Source organism: Halichoerus grypus, chromosome 4, assembly GCF_964656455.1.
Source record: "Halichoerus grypus chromosome 4, mHalGry1.hap1.1, whole genome shotgun sequence".
NCBI classification, from domain to species: domain Eukaryota; kingdom Metazoa; phylum Chordata; class Mammalia; order Carnivora; family Phocidae; genus Halichoerus; species Halichoerus grypus.
In genome coordinates, this window is record NC_135715.1 from 11,168,118 (window position 1) to 11,189,416 (window position 21,299).

General features: G+C 42.4%; 1 protein-coding gene across 5 annotated transcripts in view; it reads right to left on the reverse strand.

Moving 5' to 3' along the window:
- Positions 1-20,856, reverse strand: part of PCCA (propionyl-CoA carboxylase subunit alpha) — a 396,319-nt gene extending 375,463 nt beyond the window's left edge. For 4 of the 5 annotated variants that reach the window (XM_078070126.1, XM_078070127.1, XM_078070124.1 and 1 more), the window contains exons 1-2: positions 20,699-20,855; positions 7,837-7,914 (exon numbers count right to left, since the gene is read on the reverse strand). In XM_078070126.1, the coding sequence (XP_077926252.1) occupies positions 7,837-7,914; positions 20,699-20,803 (183 nt within the window). In that variant the 5' untranslated portion in view covers positions 20,804-20,855. Of the gene's footprint in view, positions 1-7,836; positions 7,915-20,698 lie in introns of all 5 variants that reach the window. The other variant, XR_013446865.1, reaches the window with a different exon arrangement.
- Between the last annotated feature and the right edge of the window lie 443 nt (positions 20,857-21,299).

Consider the following 21,299-nt stretch of genomic DNA (forward strand, 5'->3'; position numbering starts at 1 on the left):
ATTACAAGTAATTTGGATACATTTTAGTACACAATTATTTCTGGGTTAGTAAATTGTTATAAGTTAAATAGAACTATAGAAAAAGTTTTAGTTACATTTCCAAAAGAAAGTTAAAGCTATATATGATCTAATATAACTGAAAGCACTATTTTAACCCAACAGGGAGTCACAATCTCAGCACTGGAAAAGGCTTTCAAAGTCTTGGTTGAACCTTCATGTCACACATGGCTTATTCCACCGAACTGAGACAAGCCTCTGCCTTAAAAATTGGTAAATTCCTAATCTGATAAAATCCTGAATCATTCAGAGCCTTGAGCAGATGGACCCTTAAAATATCCTAATCTCACCTCAAGCCTGAGACTGCAAAATCATCTGCCATTCTATACCCAAATGGTCATGGTAAATCCCTGTTGAACAGTAAGAATATACAAGAATATACAGAATATACAAAGAAAAAAGTATACTTCTTTGAACCGCATTTTAAAATGTCCATTTTTATAAGTATTAAACAGATGCCATCTGATAAAAACAGCACAGTGAAGTTACACATGCAGCAACTGTTACAGCAAATATAACAAATTATAACATTACAGGGATTAAGAACTCCATCTTAATTTTTATCTGAGTGGCAGAATATAGTTAAGAGCCAGTCTGGAACCAAAGTGCCCAGGTTGGAATCCCAACACTACCATGTGTTCTTATGTGAGCAAGCCACCCTTTTTTTTTTTTTCTCTTCCCTTCCAAGTTTTTATTTAAATTCAAGTTAGTTAACATAGAGTGTCGTATTGGTTTCAGGAGTAGAATGTAGTGATTCATCACTTACATCTAACAGCCAGTGCTCATCACAAAAGGGCAAGCCACCCCTCTTGACCCTCATTTCCTAGTATGTAAAAGGTAAGAGTAAGAGTAGCACCTGCCAAAAGAGGCTGAGAGAGCAGGAATTAACACCCTTCAAGTGTTTAGAATAGTGCCCAGCATACAATATATCCTCAAGAGGTGTTAGCTACAGCTATGATTATTCACTCCTTTGGGCCACACACCACACTGTTCTTGACAAATCTAGGAGTGTGAACCTACCGAACAGGGAAAAAATCTGTATCAAAACGAGTATCTGCACCTAACGCGTCTTCTCTGTGCAGGGCCTGTGACAGTTAATTTTTCGTGCAACCGGACTGGGCCACAGGGTGCCCAGATGAAACATTATTTCTGGGTGTATCTGTGAGGGTGTCTCCAGAGGAGACTAACATGTGCATCAGCGGACTCAGCCCCGTACACTGCCCTCCCCAACGCGGGCGAGCATTATCCCACCCATGGAGGGCCCGAGAGATCAAAAGTAGAGGAAGGGAGTGTTTGTTCTGCTTTCCTGATTGAGTTGGAACATGGGTCTTCTCCTCCCTGGGACTTACTGACACCACTGGTTCCCAGGTCCTCAGGTCTTTGGACCTGGACTAGAATGACACCACCAGCTCTCCTGTGTCTCCGGCTTGCGGGGGGCAGATCATGGGACTTGACCTCAACTGTGAGGCAGCAGATCTCCATATTATCTCCTACTGGTTCTACTTCTCTGAAGAACCCTGACTAATACAGGACTATTAATACCAATTAGTACACAAGCTAAATAAAGCTAACCGCATCAATTAACTTTCCATACATAAGATATTCTTCTAAATAAATATATGTATATGGTTCAGGGTTTAAAAGGTACCAAAGGTGATATACTATAGAGACACCCAGGTCTTTGCTCCAAAGGTAACTGCTATTACCAGTTTCCTGTATATTCTTTCAGATAAGCTAGGATTATAAAAGTATATACAAATAAATTTATACCAATTTTAAAATTCCCTCCGTATCAAAAATTACAGGGAAACATCAAGTGCATCTGACAACTTCAATGTACAATTTGGTGCCATCACAACAAAGTGTGGTAAGTGCTATAACACAACCATAGCCAAGAGGCTGCGGTCAGTGCAGAGAAGGAAGAGTGAACAGCATGTGCTAAGGCAGGGACACTGAAAGCAGAGGGTAGCACTGAAAACAAGTAATTTTTTTAAAGATATATCTGGGGAGGGGGGAACGGGAGGGAGAGAGAGAATCCCAAGCAAACTCCCCTGACACGGAGCCCAATGCAGGGCTCGATCCCAAGACCCATGAGATCATGACCTGAACCGATACCAAGAGTCAGAAGTTTAACAGACTGAGGCACCCAGGTGCCCCAACGAGTAGTTTTAATATACCTAAAGCACAAAATATGTGCAGGGGAGTTGTAGCAAACAAAGCTAGGGTAAAAAAAAAAAAAAGCCAGATTATGAAAGGACTTATATGCCATTTAAGGAATTGGACTTTATCCTGTATGTGGAGAGTCACATGTAAGGCATTCTAAAGATATTCTAAGGGAAAGAGACAAACAAAACGACCTTTAAATCAAGACGCTGAATCCTGAAGGCAGAAGGGCTCTCAGGTACCATGAGAGATGAAGAAGGACTTTTGCAGCAGTGGTTCTCTAACTGTGCTAATGATGTCACCCAGCGGAAGAAAACAATGGATATTTCCTGAGGATTTTTTTTTTTTAAAGTTATCTCCTCTTATTCCATTCTCTATCCCTCCTTCCTTCTTTCCCTTCCACATATTTGTATCTTCATAGCTAGGGTCTAAAACCACCAAGGACCCTTCACTCCATTCAGAGCCTGAGAAAAGGGCTGAGCTGGCCCATTCCCCTGGGTACTTGAAGGAATGACCACAGAACCCCACACAGTCCCTTACCAACACTTCCTTTTTTTTTTTTTTTTTAAGATTTTATTTATTTATTTTGACACAGAGACAGAGAGAGGGAACACAAGCAGGGGGAGTGGGAGAGGGAGAAGCAGGCTTCCCGCCGAGCAGGGAGCCCGATGCGGGGCTCGATCCCAGGACCCTGGGATCATGACCTGAGCCGAAGGCAGACGCTTAACGACTAAGCCACCCAGGCGCCCCCCTTACCAACGCTTCTGACAAGGGCTCTAGCACAGTGGGTAAATCTACTGCCTCAGGAGAAGCCCAGGTTTGAGTTTACAGCCCACTTACACTTACTATCTGTGGATTTTGAGCCTGTTTCCAAATGTACAAAACCAAGTTGTTAAGACTACTATTAAGCAGGGGCACCTGTGTGGCTCAGTCGGTTAAGTGTCTGACTCTTCTCAGCTCAGGTCTTGATCTCAGGGTTGTGAGTTCAAGCCCCACACTGGGCTCTACACTAGGCATGGAGCCTACTTAAAAAAAAAAAAAAGACTAATATTAAGCATTAAGCAGCTGACATTTAGGACACATGCTTTCTACATGCCAGGTACCAGGACACATCCCTTCTGTGCACTCTCTCATTTCATCCTCACAATAGTCCTAGGAGGTCAGTTGAGAACATTCCCAATTTACAAATGAGAAAACTAAGGCTTGATGAGGCCAGCATTTGCTTAAGTCACTTAACAAAGTTCACAGGGGTAAAGCTGGAGCTCACACCCAGATATTCATGTCAAAACACACCAGGATGTAACATGATCAATGGTACAAGCTTTAAATTATTAATTTTAAATTATTATTAATAATTATAAATAAATATAAATTATAAACAAATTAAGCTCACGTCTGTCGTACCAGGCATGCCATAGTACTATACCCACTCACACTAACCTAAGGCCCACTAAAACCTCCTGGTCTTTTTCTAAGCAGATTACTATTAAATCTTCCCTATTCTTATGAACATACCTAAAACAAGTTGACATGTTAAAGTTCAAATTGAAAAAATTGTATTTTTAGTAATTAAATTTTACCTGATTTCGACTTGATATGAGTCGCTGATAAAATGTGGAGTGAAAAAAGGAGTCAAAGGCAAGTTCAGATGACAATTTACTTAACAAATAAAGATCAGATCTACCTGCACTTAAAACAGGAACAATAAAGTAGAACAAAGAGTACAGTATTTAATGAATGGCTATAAGCAAGAATTCCTAGAAGTAGAAAGGCCCTCTACATGAGGGCAAGCCTTCAATTTGGTCTGAAAGTCCAACACCAGTAACCACCACTAGGTGCCAAAAAGTATCATAGACTTTGTCAAGACTGAGCACACTACACAGTTTCTCCACAATTACCTCAGGAAAAGGTACAGCAAAGGAGATGGCAAATGACGTGGGGAACAAAGGCCCAAAAGAAATATAGAAAAAAATTAAACTTCCTTACAACTTATGGCCCACTGACAAGTGCTTGGGACAGGCAGAGTGACCTTCCTCCAGGAACTCAACTGCCTCAAGGTCAATACTTTGCAAGAAGCAAAAGGCAGCCTTAGCTTGACATCAGCCCCACCTCCAGTATCCTGTACGTCTTCCTTAGTATAAAAAAAAAATCCCTTTGAAAATTTCCTCTATCTTTACCCCCCACCCCAAGATATATGTTAGCAATCATCCTCCAAACATGTGGCCCACTGATACCCACCTGAAGGGTCTCATGACTACGGTTTTACTAGACAATAGTAAATGACCCTCAAGGTCCTGGAAACCTAGCTTCCAAATTCCTTAGACACTTCCACTATCCCTAAGCCCCTCCCAATTTGAACGGATATAATCAGTCCCTCCTCACAACCCCAGTGTAGCTCTTTCTGCCCACAGGTCCTGTCCCCCTGCTTTAATAAAACCACATTTTTTGCACATCTCAAGAATTCTTTCTTGACCATTCGCTCCCAGACCCCAACATCTCACATCGGCAAAGGTAGCAGGCAGATCCGATTTCAGACATTTACAACAAAATATGTACCTTAGTAGATTCCAAGGGGAAGGGGAGGAGCTCTTCAAATTTCCTAAACCGACAGTTATATATACATTTATTTTTAGTAATTATCAATGGCCACCAATGTGAGGGGTGAATCAGCTATTATTGTAAGCTCACTGTGAGGTTATGGCAAAAACAAGTCTCAAACCAAACTCCACCACACATACATTTATGAACAGAAATAAAAAGGATCTTAAGTGGGGCACCTGGGTGGCTCAGTTGGCTAAGCATCTGCCTTCGGCTCCGGTTGTGATCCCAGAGTCTTGGGATCCAGCCCCACATGGGGCTCCCTGCTCGGTGGGGAGTCTGCTTCTCCCTCTGCCCCTCACCCCACTCTTGGGTTCTCTCTCTCAAATAATAAAATATTAAAAAAAAAAAAAAAGGCATTAAAAAGGATCTTAAAATTTGCTGGATAAGCTCAGGGAAGGCTCAACTTCCTTCACTCTATAATGCTCCAAGAGACTGCATGAAAGTTTCACCTGAGGCAAATACATCAATATTCTGATTGGCTAGCCATACTGTCAGACTCAAGCTATGGAGAACCCCCAGACAGGCAGCTAAACACAGGACGTCATTTAGGGATCAAGCATAGGTTCTATCTTAAAGGTAAAGAATGGAAGGCCAACTAGACTATTACATTCTGCTACTTCAGTGGCTAAGAATTGATATTAGTAGCCAGAACACATATCTTGCATACCACTATTTTCATCAATGACAGCCCATTTCTAACACCTATTATACTAATGAGGAAGGCTACCAGAGTTAACAGGGAGAAAGACAGCTGAACCCTTTGTAGTATACTGTACCACCCCCACTCTGGAATATGACCTCTAGTACAAGTACTAGCTAACCACCCCCTAGAGTGTTTCTAGTTAGGACAGCTCACTACCTCTAGATTGGAACTCAACGTATGTGTCCAGAAATGCACAGACATACATGCACCCCAAGGCATACGGTCTATGCTGAAGTTTTCATATTAAACCATGGATTTCGGGGCACGTGTGTGGCTGAGTCGGTCAAGCATCCAACTCTTGGTTTCGGCTCAGGTCACGATCTCATGGGTCATGGGATAGAGCCCCATGTCCAGCTCCGTGTTCTGCGGGAAGTCAGCTTGAGATTCTCTCCCTCTACCCCTCCCTCTATTCACTCTAATAAATAAATCTTTAAAAAATTAAAAAACATAGATTTCATAACAGGGAATTAATCACAGCTAATTCATTTGGACCAGTGCTGTCCAATAAAGTAACCACTAGCCACATAAGGTTACTGAGATCTTCAAATGTGGCTAATCAAATCAAGATGCCACAAGTGTAAATTATACACTAGATTTAGAAGGTTTGAATGTAAAGTATCGCACTGATACTTTTTATATTGATTATCTATGGAAATAATACTTTAGAGTTAAAACATACTATTAAAATTTTTTTTAATGTGGCTATTAGAAAATTTAAAATGATATGCCCTGCAATTGTGTCCCCATTATATTGCTATTGAAGTACGATGGCATAGACGCTTTCTCCAAGCCTCCAGAATTTTTTTTTTTTTAAGATTTTATTTATTTGTCAGAGAGAGAGAGAACAAGCAGGGGGAGTGGGAGAGGGAGAAGCAGGTTCCCCGCTAAGCAGGGAGCCCGATGCAGGGCTCGATCCCAGGACCCTGGGATCATGACTGAGTCGAAGGCCGACACTTAATAACTGAGCCACCCAGGTGCCCCAAGCCTCCAGATTCTTTTGAGTAGTTTTATATACTTCAAGAGATGATTTAGAAGATACCTTCGCTACTTCATTCTCAAATAATCATTCACCAGTTCTACCTTCATGATATTCAACTTGAACCATCTCCTAACCAAAACTCCCTCCTGCCCTCTTTGAGGCCTTCACTGTCACAAATTATGTTTTATCTCCACAATCACCACTTCAAAAATCTATTATTTCAATAGATAATCAATATAAAAAGTATCAGTGAGATACTTTACATTCAAACCTTCTAAATCTAGTGTAGATTTTCAAACCCCGTTCTCATATTACAAACCTCAACCATTATCCTATATCAGGATTTTCATTGGAATTCCCTTGTCCCTTGGGGCACCTGGGTGGCTCAGCTGTTAAACGTCTGCCTTTGGCTCAGGTCATGATCCCAGGGTCCTGGGATCGAGCCCCACATCGGGCTCTCTGCTCGGCAGGGAGTCTGCTTCTCCCTCTCCACTCCCCCTGCTTGTGTTCCTGCTCTTGCTAACTCTCTGTCAAATAAAATCTTTAAAAAAAAAAAAAGGAATTCCCTTGTCCCAAAATTTACAATATATAAAACTGCCTTCAAAATAAATCCTATAAATATTAAGTAAATGAAAAAAAAAAAAACGGGGCACCTGGGTAGCTCAGTCATTAAGCGTGATCCCAGGGTCCTGGGATCGAGCCCCACGTCGGGCTCCCTGCTCAGCAGGAGGCCTGCTTCTCCCTCTCCCATTCCCCCTGCTTGTGTTCCCTCTCTCTCTGTCTCTGTCAAATAAATAAAATCTTAAAAAAAAAAAAAGTTTAGGGGCGCCTGGGTGGCTCAGTCGTTAGGCATCTGCCTTCGGCTCAGGTCGTGATCCCGGGGTCCTGGGATTGGCCCCGCATCGGGCTCCCTGCTCAGCGGGGGGCCTGCTTCTCCCTCTCCCACTCCCCCTGCTTGTGTTCCCTCTCTCGCTGTGTCTCTCTCTGTCAAATAAAAAAAAAAAATCTTTAAAAAAATAAAAAATAAATAATAAAAATAAAAAAAGTTTAATCAAAATCTCTCAAATGCCTAGAATTTAAGAATGTTACATTATTCTGCTGAAAACAAGGGAAACACTATAAATTTATTCAATTTTTGGTATAGATACCAAAATTTAAGACTCTGGTTGTGGCCCACAATGAGAAAAAGGAAGATTGAGCACCTATAAAACCTATGATGTTAGAGCAGTAATTATACATCATTAATAAAATTTAATCTGTCCAGTGAACACAGCATGGAGACAAGAAAGCAAAACCGTAATAACTTTGCTATTCAAAGTATTTAAATACTTACTTTTTCATTAGAATCATATCCAGCTGAACAGAGACTACGGGACACCATTAAGTGCTGTCTTGAGTAGTGTGGAACACGCTACCAAAAAAAAAAAAAAAAAAAAGTGAAATAAATTACAGATACTTGAACAGGCTTTAAAAATATTTTTTTAAGGTAATTCTTCCAGTATGCTTCTACCTAAAATATTTTATCAATACATATAGTTCCTAGTCACATGCCGTAACTGTAGAAGATAAATCATTAACTATAGTCCTATCCCTTGGGCACACAAGAGAAACCTAAAGGCATCAAAAGGATCTCTAGAAAAATAAAATAAGAAAAAAAAAGAAAAGAAAAGTAAAATAAGAGTCAATGGGTCAATCTTAATTACAGAGAACTGCTGGTTACCACAGGGGAGGGGAATTAAAGAGTGCACTTGTGATGAGCACTGGGTGATGCATGGAACTGTTGAATCACTATACCGTACACCTGAAACTAATATAACACTGTGTTAACTGGAATTAAAAAAAAGGTCAATGGGTCAAATAAAATTTGAAGAAAGGTCTGATTAAGCAGACTGACATGGCAGGATCATAAGGTCACATACCACACAGAACTTTATACAACATAAAACAAGAGTCTTGGTCTTTCAGGAGCTTCCATTTTAACAGGGACTGGAAAATAGTATTTTTTGTTTGCTGATGTCTTGAACATGATTTCTTATTTTTTTCTGGTACAGTGAAAAGGTTATCAATTTTACCTCTAATCCACTATTATAAATGTTTGTGGAAAAAATATATCTTAAGGCTTTAAAACATGAAGAATCATCACTAATAAAATTTATAGTCAAAGGTTTAAGAAAACAATTTACCCAGTAGTCACTGATAAAGCTAGACCCCCCCCCCAAAAAAAGAAAAGAAAAGGTAGGGGGAGTAAAAGACAACTAGTACTACCCCTTAGAACTTTCTAAGAGGACAACGCAATTAAGAAGCAAATGTTTTTATAGCAACATTTTTCAATAAACTCAGATTCATATAATTTGTAAAGCATCAAGCCCCAAATTACAAAATGTAATCTTAATACAAAAGTGAAGGTAATAGGGGTGCCTGGGTGGCTCAGTCGGTGAAGCAACTGCCTTCGGCTCGGGTCATGATCCCAGGGTCCTGGGATGGAGCCCCACATCGGGCTCCCTGCTCAACCGGGAGTCTGCTTTTCCCTCTCCCGTTGCCCCTCCCCACCCCCCCCACCCCCACTTGTACTCTCTCATGCTGGCTAGCTGGCTCACTCTCTCTCTCTCTCTCTCTCAAATAAATAAAATCTTTTTTTTTAAAGTGAAGGTAAAAGATAAGATACACTTTATACAATGAAGTCCACAGTACCAAGTAAAAGACTAGTTAAGAAAATGGTCTGAGACTGGAAAACACACTCCGTACGCCCTCCCTTTTTAAAGACGGAAACTCACTCTTGCACACCTTCACACATCCCTTTAACTTCAAGAGTATTAGGCCCAATTTTAAAAATAAGTAAACGGAGTCTAGAGAATTTTAATTTATCAGAAGTCCTCAGGCTAGGCTGCAATGGTTCCAAGATTTAAGCATAGATCTATTCAGAGCATTCTGGAGTTTATTTTGAGAAAATACAAAATAACGGCACCTCCCACATTAACACCAATGTCTCTGCAAAGACAGGATTTGAGGAGGAAAAAAAAAAAAAACAATTTACCAGGAGGGTCTCACCACTCTCTATGTGTCCAAATAAAAATTCAGTCTCCACTGCCTTCAGCTAAGTAATTTAGCAACTTTACTCCTACGTCAGACTTAATAGGATAAAGGCAATACTTCCCTGGAAAAGTCAGGTCTTGTGTTTACAGCCTCAGCCAAAGCAGGAAACAAACTAAGAAAACAAATTCTAAGAATAAAGAAAAGCAAAAGCTCCCTGGGAATTTCTCAGATTTACTCTGCTGCAAGGCAGCACTGGGATATTTACACAAAGTAAATAGCATACCAGCTTCCTATCCATTTTATAAAATGTAACAACAAAATAGTTTACATTTTTACAAATGCTCCCTAATGCTGTAGGACACATAATGGTCTGCTCCATGAACAGATCAACATAATCCTTTTACAAAAGACAAAAATCAAACCTGTGTCTTTCATCACTAACAAATAAAGGCTATAACTGATTCCTGATGGCAAAAACCAAATGTGCCTCTTCCAGAGACAAAACACAACATGGGATGGACATTTTAGGTATTCTAATTAGCTTGGGAGAATGAGAACAACAGTGATATTTATGTCTGGGGAAGGGAACACTTCAAAAAGCAGCCTAACACTCAGCCAGCAAAGACCTCTGGGAAAAGAAATCTGAATTCTAACCCAAACTCTAGGACTTGAGCAAACCACTCTGAGCCCTCTGCTCTCTGCTAAGAAATGAAAGCTTGGATGACTTTTCTATAAGGTCTCTTACTAACCTAAACCACTATTACCCAAAAAACAAGAGCACAGCCCAGGGATATCTAACAATCCTCTGACGATCATGAGAGGATATGCAATCAATCCAACCAAAGTCAACATGCAGGCCAAGAATGTGGTGACCCGGATCTCTCTGCTTAACTACTCTGAGAGGAACAAACAAAAATGCAGAGCTACTTGGTGGAAATAGAGCTAATTTCATAGATTTTAATAAATATGAATTATGAATATGAATTATGCATTAAGTTTCTAGGCTACCTCTGGGAATAAAAATCTCAGGACTCTATTAGATGAGCCCATGAAGAATAAGCTAAAAGGAAAGACAGTTTCTCTCCCAGAACCATTCAGAAATCCCAAGTGGCCAAGCTCTGAGCAGTATTTGGGTCAGTTGACTCAATTACATTATACTTACTTTCAGGAAACTACCAGTAACCCAAAACTAGAATAAAATATGTCTATGCCACAGTTCCTACAACTAAATCCACTCTATTACAAGATACACCTGGCCCAAATGTAGGAGCTGTAGCACTGTACTATAAGTGATGGAGCTGGAATCTTTTTATTACTATTTAAAATACTTGATTCTGAAGATCTAAGACTCTTACCACCAGTATAAAAAAAAAACCAAACATAGCTTGTACCCATGTGAATTTGTGGTAATGTGGCCCGAAGTATTAAAAAACATGGATTCCCCTGGTTAGCCAAATAACTAGAAGTAGAAATGGTCCAAGCAGAACTACAAAGAAAAAACAAGTGTTTGGGCCATTTTCACAGTGAGTCTGAACTGGTTTGTAGTTGGCCCCATAAAGGCTATCTTTGTTCCTGTTTACTCCTGGCAGACCTTCATGGAAGCCCAAAGTTATAAAGAACACAGGTCAAAAAATCAGACAATTTTGTGGAGCTACAAGATTAAATTTTTCTATTGATATTTTAATCTCTACGCCCAATGTGGGGTGGAATTCACAACCCCAAGATCAGAAGTTGCATGCTCCAGCGACTGAGCCAGCCAGGTGCCCCTAAATTTATTTATTTATTTTATTTTTTTATTTATTTGAGAGAGAAAGAGAGTGAGCAGGAGGGGGGAGAGCAGCAGAGGGAGAGGGAGAAGCAGGCTCCCCACTGAGCAGGGAGCCCGATGCAGGGCTCGATCCCAGGACACTGGGATCATGACCTGAGCCATAATTTTTTTTTTTTTAAATACAGAGAACAGTTAGTAGAAATCCGCTAATTTGCTCCTCTACAGAGAATTTTATTCTTTTTGTTAAGCATATAACAAACTGGCTACAAGTCCAGCCAAAAAAATATTTAAAGTAGGCTCCACGCTGGGGGCTTGAACTCACAACCGTGAGAACAAGACCAGAGCTAAGATCAAGAGTTGGACACTCAACCGACTGAGCCACCCAGGCACCCCCAGTCCAAATTCTTCAAGGTACTCCTAAAACAAGGAGTCCTAGGGAAAAACCTAAATCAACTCCAATTATAAAGACTATTTAGCCTATCACAGCCAAAAGGAGAAAGGTCAGTGTGTACAAAATGACTTCCCAATAACTCTTACCATTGGTTCTTGTCTACAAGATAAAGATTTCCTATATTTTCCACACTTAGAAAAGAAATGGCTAACGGGGTGCCACATGGCAAGTAGCAGAACCTTCAGAGTCACAAGACCTGGGTCAGCTCTTAGCTCCACTGCCTCATAGTTACGCACCACTGAGCAAATCATTTCTCTGGACCCCAGTTTCCTTTTAATAAAATGTGAAGACACCTCCTGGCTTTCCTACAGTTGTTAAAAGGATCACACAAACCTTTATAAATTGTAAAGCACCAACAAAATGTTAAGAGATTACTCAATAAGTCCAATTATGCAGCTGTCCCCTTCTTAAAGTTGTACCAAACCATTTGGGAGTTAGCATTAGAGTAATAATAATCAAGAGCTCTGGTCCAGACTCAGATGTGCACGTTATAGTAAGCACACAATAACTGTTACCCCAAAAAAGGGAGAAATGCTACAGCTTTTCAACAAACTGGTTACAAGCCTACCAGCCATTGCAAAAGGGGAAACAAATATGTTTTTCTAACAGAGCACCTACTTTCACATTCTGGACATGGCCTCAGGTGGCAGCCCAAACTAGTAAATTTAGTAGGGTTATCTTAAAAATAAATAAATAAACACTAGTTTAAAAACAAACGCTAATGCAAAAACCAAAACTACTGTTATTTTTAACACGTCTACAATGGCATTCAAATGGATACTACTACAATCTGTTAACAGGCTAATTCGTTATCAGGACGCATTCTGCTTCAAAGCAGCAGCTATCCTCAAAATTGGGGATTAATGGAGCCATAAGGTGATCTCACCAAGGTAAAAGTTCAACATTAGCAAATGCTTCAGCTTCAAAATTTCCAAGAAAAGTTCCCCCTCTGTGTTTCAGGACACAGAGCTGGGAAGCATCAGCTGAGTATTTAACAGCCCCAGAGCGACCTTCTGAGGGAACGCCCTCTAAAAACCCTTAAGTCAGGCTTTTTCACTTAAGCACGGCTTTTTCTTCAAAACAGACATTGACTATTTAGTCTTTGGGGCCTCACTAGCCAGCCCAATCTTCTACGGTCTAATGCAACCTTCTGTCAAGAGGGAGGCTGAATACCTGGTATTTGAGAGATGATCAAATCTCAAGATTGATTCTCTGGCTCTGCCTCCACAAAGTTAGAGCACCAGGAACCTATATACATCAACTCTAAAATGTCATCCTCCCACCCGGCTCCCCTACCAGGCCATTCTTCCCACCCCACCTGTAGCAGATGTCGTTGGGGCCCATCCAGAGCCTCTTCAGCAGGCAGCGCAGCATCCCCAGCTGCTGTGTTGACTACTCACAGATCACACCTGCTCCCTAGTCTGGCCAATGTGCCTTAACCAGACAGGAGTTCTCCATCAAGCCAGGGAGCTACCCCTTCTCAGCCCAAAGCCAATGACTGACTAGTAAGGGGGTTCAAAAGGCCCTCTCCACTCACTTCATGGTGGGACCAATTCAGTAGTGCAATCTGGTTAAGAACTGGCTGTCCAAATATGGCAGCCACTAGCCACATACAACTACTGAGCACTTGAAACGCACCAGTCAAGATTCCAACATGCTCCAAGTATAAAATACACACCAGATCTGGAGGCTTAATACCAAAACAATGCAAAAGACTTCATTAATATTTTTTACATTTACACATTGAAATAATATTTTGAATATACTGAGTTAAATAAAATACACTAATATTAATTTCACCTTGTTTTACTTTTATTTAAGATTTTCTTATTTGTTTGAGAGAGAGAGATGGCACAAGGGGGAGGGACAGAGGGAGAGGGAAAGAGAGAATCTCAAGCAGACTCCGCACTGAGTGTGGAGTCCCACATGGGGCTCAATCTCGCGACCCTGAGATCACGACCTGAGCCAAAACCAAGAGTTGGATGCTTAAGCAACTGCATCACCCAGGCATCCCCTTGTTTTACTTTTTTAATGGGAGTACTGGAAAACTTTAAATTACATTTGCAGCTCACATTACATTTCTATTGGACAGGGCTAATCTAGAGCAGGGCTTCTCGGACTTTCCCATGCAACAATATCATCTGGAGGGCTTGTGAAAACATTGCTGGGCTCCATCCCCAGTTTCTAATTGGCCAGTCTGGGGTGCAGCAGCAAAATGTGTATTTCTCACAAGTTCCCAGGGAATGCTACTTCTGCTGCAAACTGAATCCCCACTTCGAGAACCACTGCTCCAGAGCTCCCCTGTGGGACGAGACTAAAGCTAATCTCCAGCTGGAGCCCCTTCCTTGCTTAGCTTTTTTCCCCCTGCACTATCCTGCTTTCTTTACGCTTCTGTTGACCACCCCCTGACACAAAATCCCTTTTCAGGCTCTGCTTCTAGAAAACCTCTCCCACCTCCAACACAACTGTTTTTCCACAACTATAGCTTTCACAAAGGGCCAGATCTGCAGAAACCAAGGAGATGGGTTTTTGTAAAACGCTGCAGTTTTTGTAAAACAAGTATCAAAGTTATTTATTGGATTGCTAGTTGCCCCTATATAATGTATTCTATGCAGGCAATGCTAGGACAAGGTCTATTCATCCTGATGAAGGACTGTTCCTTATTACTGTAAGACATGGACAGCTTTATGGCCTACTGCTTCCCTCTTTTCTGTGGCTACTATGGAGTTCAAACTACCTTTTGTGCCAAAGCCATATAAATTTGCTCTTTATCCTTTTTATTAAATTTGCTAATATGGTATAATAAAAGCACTGAAGTCAGATTTGAGTTTGAATCTTAGGTAGACCAAAGAGTCACTTTTTTTTTTTTTTTTTTGTAAATTGAGCTGTAATTCACATACCATAAAACTCATTCTTTTAAAGTATACAGCTGTGTGGTTTTTTAGTATATTCACAAGGTTGTGGAACTATCACCACTATCTGATTCCAGAACATTTTTTCATCCCCCCCAAAAGAAACCCCTTAGCTATTAGCAGTCTCTACCATCCCCACCTCCGCCCAGCCCCTGGCACCCACTAGTCGTCAGCCTTCTCTCTCTATGCATCTGCCTATTCTGGACATTTCATATAAATGGAATCCTACAATATGTGGGGGACTTTTGTGCCTTCCTTTCAAGGGTCCTGGATTCCACTCTTTCCCTACATCTCCCTTCTAACCCAACAGCAAGTACTACTGGCTCTAGTCCCAAAATATATCCCAGGTCTTAGCAGTTCTCATGAACTCCCGTGCCACCACCCTACCATCATCTCTAGCTTGAATTTCTACAATGGCCTCCTGACCGGTCTCCCGGCTGCCACTCTGCCCACCCCAGTCCCCACTAGGACATTCTGCACACAGCAGTAGCAGTCTTTCCAAAACATGAATCCAATTTGCTTAAAATACTCCAATGGACTCCCACTATTAGCCTAAATTCCACATACATGCCCCCAGATGACTGCCCTGTCTACCTCATCTCCTTGCATTCCTCCCTCACTCACTCCACTCCAACCACACTGGCCACATCCATCCCTTGACTATACCAAATGCAGTCGCGCCTCAGAGCTTTTGCTTTGGCCTTCCTCTGGAGTGCTAGTCCCCAAGACTGTCACATGGCGGGCTGGGTCAATTTTCCCTTCAAAGGCCACATGCTCAGAAATGTCTCCCCTATTTTCCAAAGGTAGCCAGCTCCCAACACCACCACCACTCTTTATCCCATTATCCTGTTTCCTTTCAGAGCCCTTACTGCTCTTTGAGCTTACCCATTTCTGTGAACACAGTCAGTGTCCTCTACTTGGATATAACCACAATGAGGGCAGAAACGTTCACTGTTATACCACAGCACTAGCCAGCACCTGGCACATAGTAGGTGTAGTGGGTTGAATGGTGCCCCCCAAAATGATATGTCCAGGTCCTAGAACTTGTGACTGTGGGCTCCCTGCTCAGCAGGGAGCCTGCTTCTCCCTCTCCCTCTGCCGGCCGCTCCCCCTGCTTGTGCTCTCTCTCTCTGTCAAATAAATAAATAAAATCTTAAAAAAAAAAAACTTGTGACTGTGACCTCTTTTGGGAAAAGGGTCTTTGCTGATATATTTAAGGGTTTCAAGATGAGATCATCCTGGATCCTGCCATGGCCCTAAATCCAAAGACAAGTGTCCCTAGAAAAGAAAGAAGGGGCGCCTGGTAGCTCAGTTAAGCGTCTGCCTTTGGCTTGGGTCATGATCCAGGGGTCCTGGGATCAAGCCCGGTGTCAGGCTCCCTGCTCAAGGGGGAGCCTGCTTCTCCCTCTCTCTCTCTCTGCCCCTCCCCCCCAGCTCATGTTCTCTCTCAAATAAATAAAATCTTAAAAAAAAAAAAAAAGAGAAGACACACACGGAGAAGGAAGGGAAGGCCATGTGAGGGCACAGGCCGAGACTGGAGGGATGTAACCACAAGCTAAGGGATGCCTAGAGCCACTGGAAGCTCAATGAGATAAGGAGGCATTCTTCATTAGAGGCTTCAGAGGAAGCATGGCCTTGCCAACATCTTGATTTCCAACTTCTAGCCTCCGTAACTGTGAAGGAATAAATGTGTGTTGTTTTAAGCCACCAGCTGTGTCCCATGGAAGCTGTATCCCATGGATGCTGTATTATAAACCTATATCTTCCAACATTTTTGAAATTCACTTTTATTTTGGATCTTATTAATATTGACCCCATCATAGTTTCTGTCTTCTTTTAAAAACAAAAATGTTGGGGCACCTGGGTGGCTCAGTCGTTAAGCGTCTGCCTTCGGCTCAGGTCATGATCCCAGGGTCCTGGGATCGAGCCCCACATCGGGCTCCCTGCTCGGCGGGAAGCCTGCTTCTCCCTCTCCCACTCCCCCTGCTTGTGTTCCCTCTCTCGCTGTCTCTCTCTCTGTCAAATAAATAAATTTTAAAAAGTAAATTAATTAAAAAAATAAAAATAAAAACAAAAATGTTGGTAGGAATTCAAAATAAATCTTTTTTTAAAATCACACAACACCCAGGCGTGGCTGGCTGGCTCAGTCGGGAGAGCTCACAACTCCCGATCTCAGGGTTGTGAGTTCAAGTCCCATGTTGGGTGTAGAGATTACGTAAAAAAATAATAATAATAAAATCTTTTTTAAAAGTTTGGAATCAGGGTGCCTGGGTGGCTCAGTTGGTTAAGCGACTGCCTTCGGCTCAGGTTATGATCCCAGGGTCCTGGGATCGAGTCCCACATCGGGCTCCCTGCTCTGCGGGAAACCTGCTTCTCCCTCTCCCACTCCCCCTGCTTGTGTTCCCTCTCTCGCTATGTCTCTCTCTGTCAAATAAGTAAATAAAATCTTAAAAATAAAATAAAATAAAATAAAAAGTTTGGAATCATTTGAACAACTCCTTTTCCCTCATTCTTTTGTCAAACTGTCCCCTATCTTTCCTCCTTATTTAGAAAAGGGTTTTACCAATCATTCCTCTGCTCTGAACCTCTTTTTTTTTTAAGATTTATTTACTTTAGAGAGAGAGAGGAGGGGGTAGGGACAGAGAGAGAGAGTGAGACAGAAACCCAAGCAGACTCCACACTGAACACAGAGCCCAAAGTGGGGCTCGAACCCACAACCCTGAGATCACCACCTGAAGCCAAAACTAATTAGAGTTCGAGGCTTAACCAGCTGCACCACCCAGGCGCCCCCTGAACGTCTTAAGAACAAAATAAAATCCAAAAAACAGATATATAAATACACAAATGTCCATAGCATTTTATTGTACCAGAAACTGGTTTCTATAATAATCTTAGAAAATTTTTCTTCCCAAGTGATTGTCAGAAATCTATCAGCACGTTGGAAAGATTTACCTCTGGGCAATTCTAAAGCATTCAGATAGGCTTAAACATTCTTTTTCATAACTAGAAAAGAAATTCTTGGATTTTAAGGAACATAAAGCTTGAGCATTTAAGTTCTGTGCGTGCACCATATAATGAGACAATCACTCAAATGAGAGACAATTGGTAATTGTAAAAGCAAGGTTTGGGAATCATGCCACCCAAGATTCAAATTCTACCTCAACTGTGCCCTAAAGCAAGTTACTTAACTGCTGAGCTTTGTTTCCTCATCTGTAAAATTGCAACTTTTTACCTAGTTGTCAGATGGTAAGAGATAGTACATGAAAACCATATAAGGCACATAGATGTTCAATCAAATGTAGCAATCACCATAAAACCAATGTCCTGGAGCCACTGAAAAATGTAGACAGGAGAAAAAACTAGGTATTTAAACAGAACGTGTTTAAAAAGCTAATACACAAAACAAATAAGACTAAAAGGTGAAATCTACATATACCCTAAAAGCAAACAAACTCTGTTAACTGGCTAAAAGAATGACCACACTAAGGTCTAGAGTTGCCAGGCTGCCTTCTAACCAACCAAATGGTCTGCAGGAGTGTAAAGAGGAATGAGAGGAATAATATTTTCAAATGATTCTGCTTCAAATGCAGACTCAGTGGAGCACATTTCAAATTCATGAAAGGGAAGCACAGAAAGAAGCTAAGCAGCAATTCAAGTTCTTCCAACTTCTTCCCCTAAAGTGATATCGTGAACTCCGGAGATTCCTCCCACCTCCAGGAGGAATTCTTTATTGGCACAAATATAACTCTACTCCAGTAAATCCTATATCACACATCCAGCACCTATTGGGTCAAAAACTGCGCTAAGAATACAGAAATAGACAAGATGCAGTCTCTGCCAACACACAAAGAAAGCAGGAAAGAAAAACCAAAGCCTACATATTAAACAATAGTGTATAATGAGTGTAGAGCAGTACATACTGTAACACCTCTCCCCTCACCCTCACCAATCTAAAATGTCAGTATAATCCCTCCTGCCTCCAACAGGAATGGCTTCCCATTACTAAAAGATAAAGATCAGAACTAATAGTTTGATCTACAAAGCACAGCATCATCTGTTTCATACCTACCTCCCTAGCACCATCTAATCTCTGCACACCACTGCCTAAGCAGGTTTTTCTCAGTGCTTCTATCTTGTCATTCCCTCTGGCCACAGGACCTTTATATGTGCTGTTCTTTCACATACAACACTCTTCTCTTCTCTCTCTGCCTACAAAAAGTCACTTTACCCTTCAAAACTTGTTTCAATTTTCACTTGCAAAGGAAAACATTTCTTTCCCTTAAGCAGTATAGCATGATTAAGGGTACCAGTTCTGGAGTTCTAAATCCTAGCTCTGCCACTTACTAATTCCATAACTTTAAGCAGATTACACAACACCCTGTGCCTCAGTTTCTTCATCTATAAATGGGGATTATATAGTTATTATAAGGATTTAATAAATTAATTCAAGTAAAGCACCAGAACAGTATCTATGACACCGAGCTCAAAATCTTGACTTGGTGGTCAGATCCCTCCATTTTATTTTCTTATAGCACCAAGACCTCTCCCCCAATGGTATTTTACACCTATTTGTCTCTCCCTAATAGACTAAAATGTCTAAGAGAGCAGAAACGATATCTTTCCCTATCAATGGAACACAGGAAATAATCCAATAAAGATTTGTTGAATAAAAAAGTAGCTGAAAGGAAGAAGCTGAGGCCCAGCAAAGTGACTTGTCTAATATCATGCAAAACTTCATCTGTGTCTCCAAAGCCCATGCCTTTCCCCTATACCATGCTGCCTCCTACATAAATATGTTAAGAGTCTTGGCAACTGCAACTGACGTGACCAACAAATGATCACAGAACACAGCATTTAAAAACAATAAAGTTTTAAATACGTAAGAGTCTTGGCAACTGCAACTGATGTAACCAACAAATGATTACAGAACACAGACAGCATTTCAAAACAATAAATTTTGTGGCAACACAAAGAACACTGTATTCTGAGAGTGGCATTCCAAAGTTGACTAAGCTCATACAGGTGCAGGCTTACTTCCTTTTCCAGCACCAGCTCCCACACTGCTCACCTGGGCCTCAGTTCCCTCCTCTTTAAAAGAGTTGGATGGGCCAGATGATCTCTAAAGTGTCTTCCAATTCTAGAGTTCAATGACAATAAATCACATTATGTGACTATTTTTAAAAGATTTTTTTTAAAAAAAAGGAAGTTTAATAAGCAGATTGAACCAGATGACAGGTGGTTTTCAGGGAGACCTTATTTTAAAGAGTTTGTTCAAATGACTTAATAAACCCTATTAATAAAGTAAGGTTGTCTTTGCTCAGAAACAGCAAGAGACGCCATTTTCAAGACAGTGTTAACAGCCACCCACAAACACTCCAACACTGAGCCACGGCTGCCACCAGGAAACCCTGGGACATACAGAACAGTGGCAAAATGTGTTTAGAACAGTACAAAAATCCGGCTAACCACTACATAGAAAAGGAAAATAAATTCACAGGATGCATATACAGTATACCGCGATGTAATACGATTAAAATACGATCTCAACTCAAACCTAAAAGGTAGCAGCAATCCTGGCATCGAAGATACTCTAAAAGTTGAGATAAACTCACAACCCTAACTCTACTTCAGCAGCAATTCAGTGTCCCTTCAAATTTGGAAAGAGGCAAGAGAAAATGTGAACTGTAAGGACCCTTAAAAATTCACCCTGGGAAGCTCGAGAGCAAGCCAAAGCCGAGAGGCACGAGAACGGGTGCACGGGGAACGCACGTATGTTACAGCCGCGTGGCTGTCAGCCGCTCCCCGCGCAGGCGAGCCGAAAGCGCACGCCTGCCGGCTCGGTGGGCCCCTCTGCCCTCCACGAGCCTCGGAGTAAGGGCTGCGGAGCGACGAGGGACGCGGACTGCTGCCGAACCGGCCGCGGCGTCGCCCGGGGCACCGCGGGGCGCTCTCCGCCGCACTGGCCACCCCCAGGCGGTGCGGGGCTGCGAGCCCAGCGAAGCCCAGGCCCGGGGCCCCGGTCGCTCCTCACCTTCAGGGCACACAGCGCTGCGCTCCGCATCAGCGGCTGCGGCCATCGCCGCCCACGCCGTCCGGCCGCGACCAGCACCGCCGTCCACACCCAGAGGCCCACCATTGCAGCCTCTGCCGACCGGCGCTCTGCTGACCTCTCACCCCGCCGAAAGGGGCGGTGAAGGGGAGCGCCAGAGCTTCGGCCAATCACGCGCCGGGACCCGCGGCTCCGCCCCCTGCAGCGCAAGTTGAGAGGAAATCCGCAGCCGGCTGGGAGCGAGTGCGGGGACCCGAGGGGGGGGGCTCGACCAGACCCAGGGGTGAGCGAGGAGGGGAGGGTGAGCGAGGAGGGGAGGGTGAGCGAGGAGGGGAGGGTGAGCGAGGAGGGGAGGGTGAGCGAGGAGGGGAGGGCGCGCGTGAATTCGGGCGGTAGTTGGTCCGCGCCTGCTTGGGGTAGCGTCCACGGCCAGCTCCCAGCTCGCGGCCAGACCACTCCGCGGCAGTTAGTCTCCTAGGCCCCGGGGACACTTCGCACTACCGAGTGTCCCAAGTTGCAGACATGTGCCCGAACTATGTTCCTTTTCTTCTAAGGCATAAACTGCAAAGCACCAAGTCAAGAT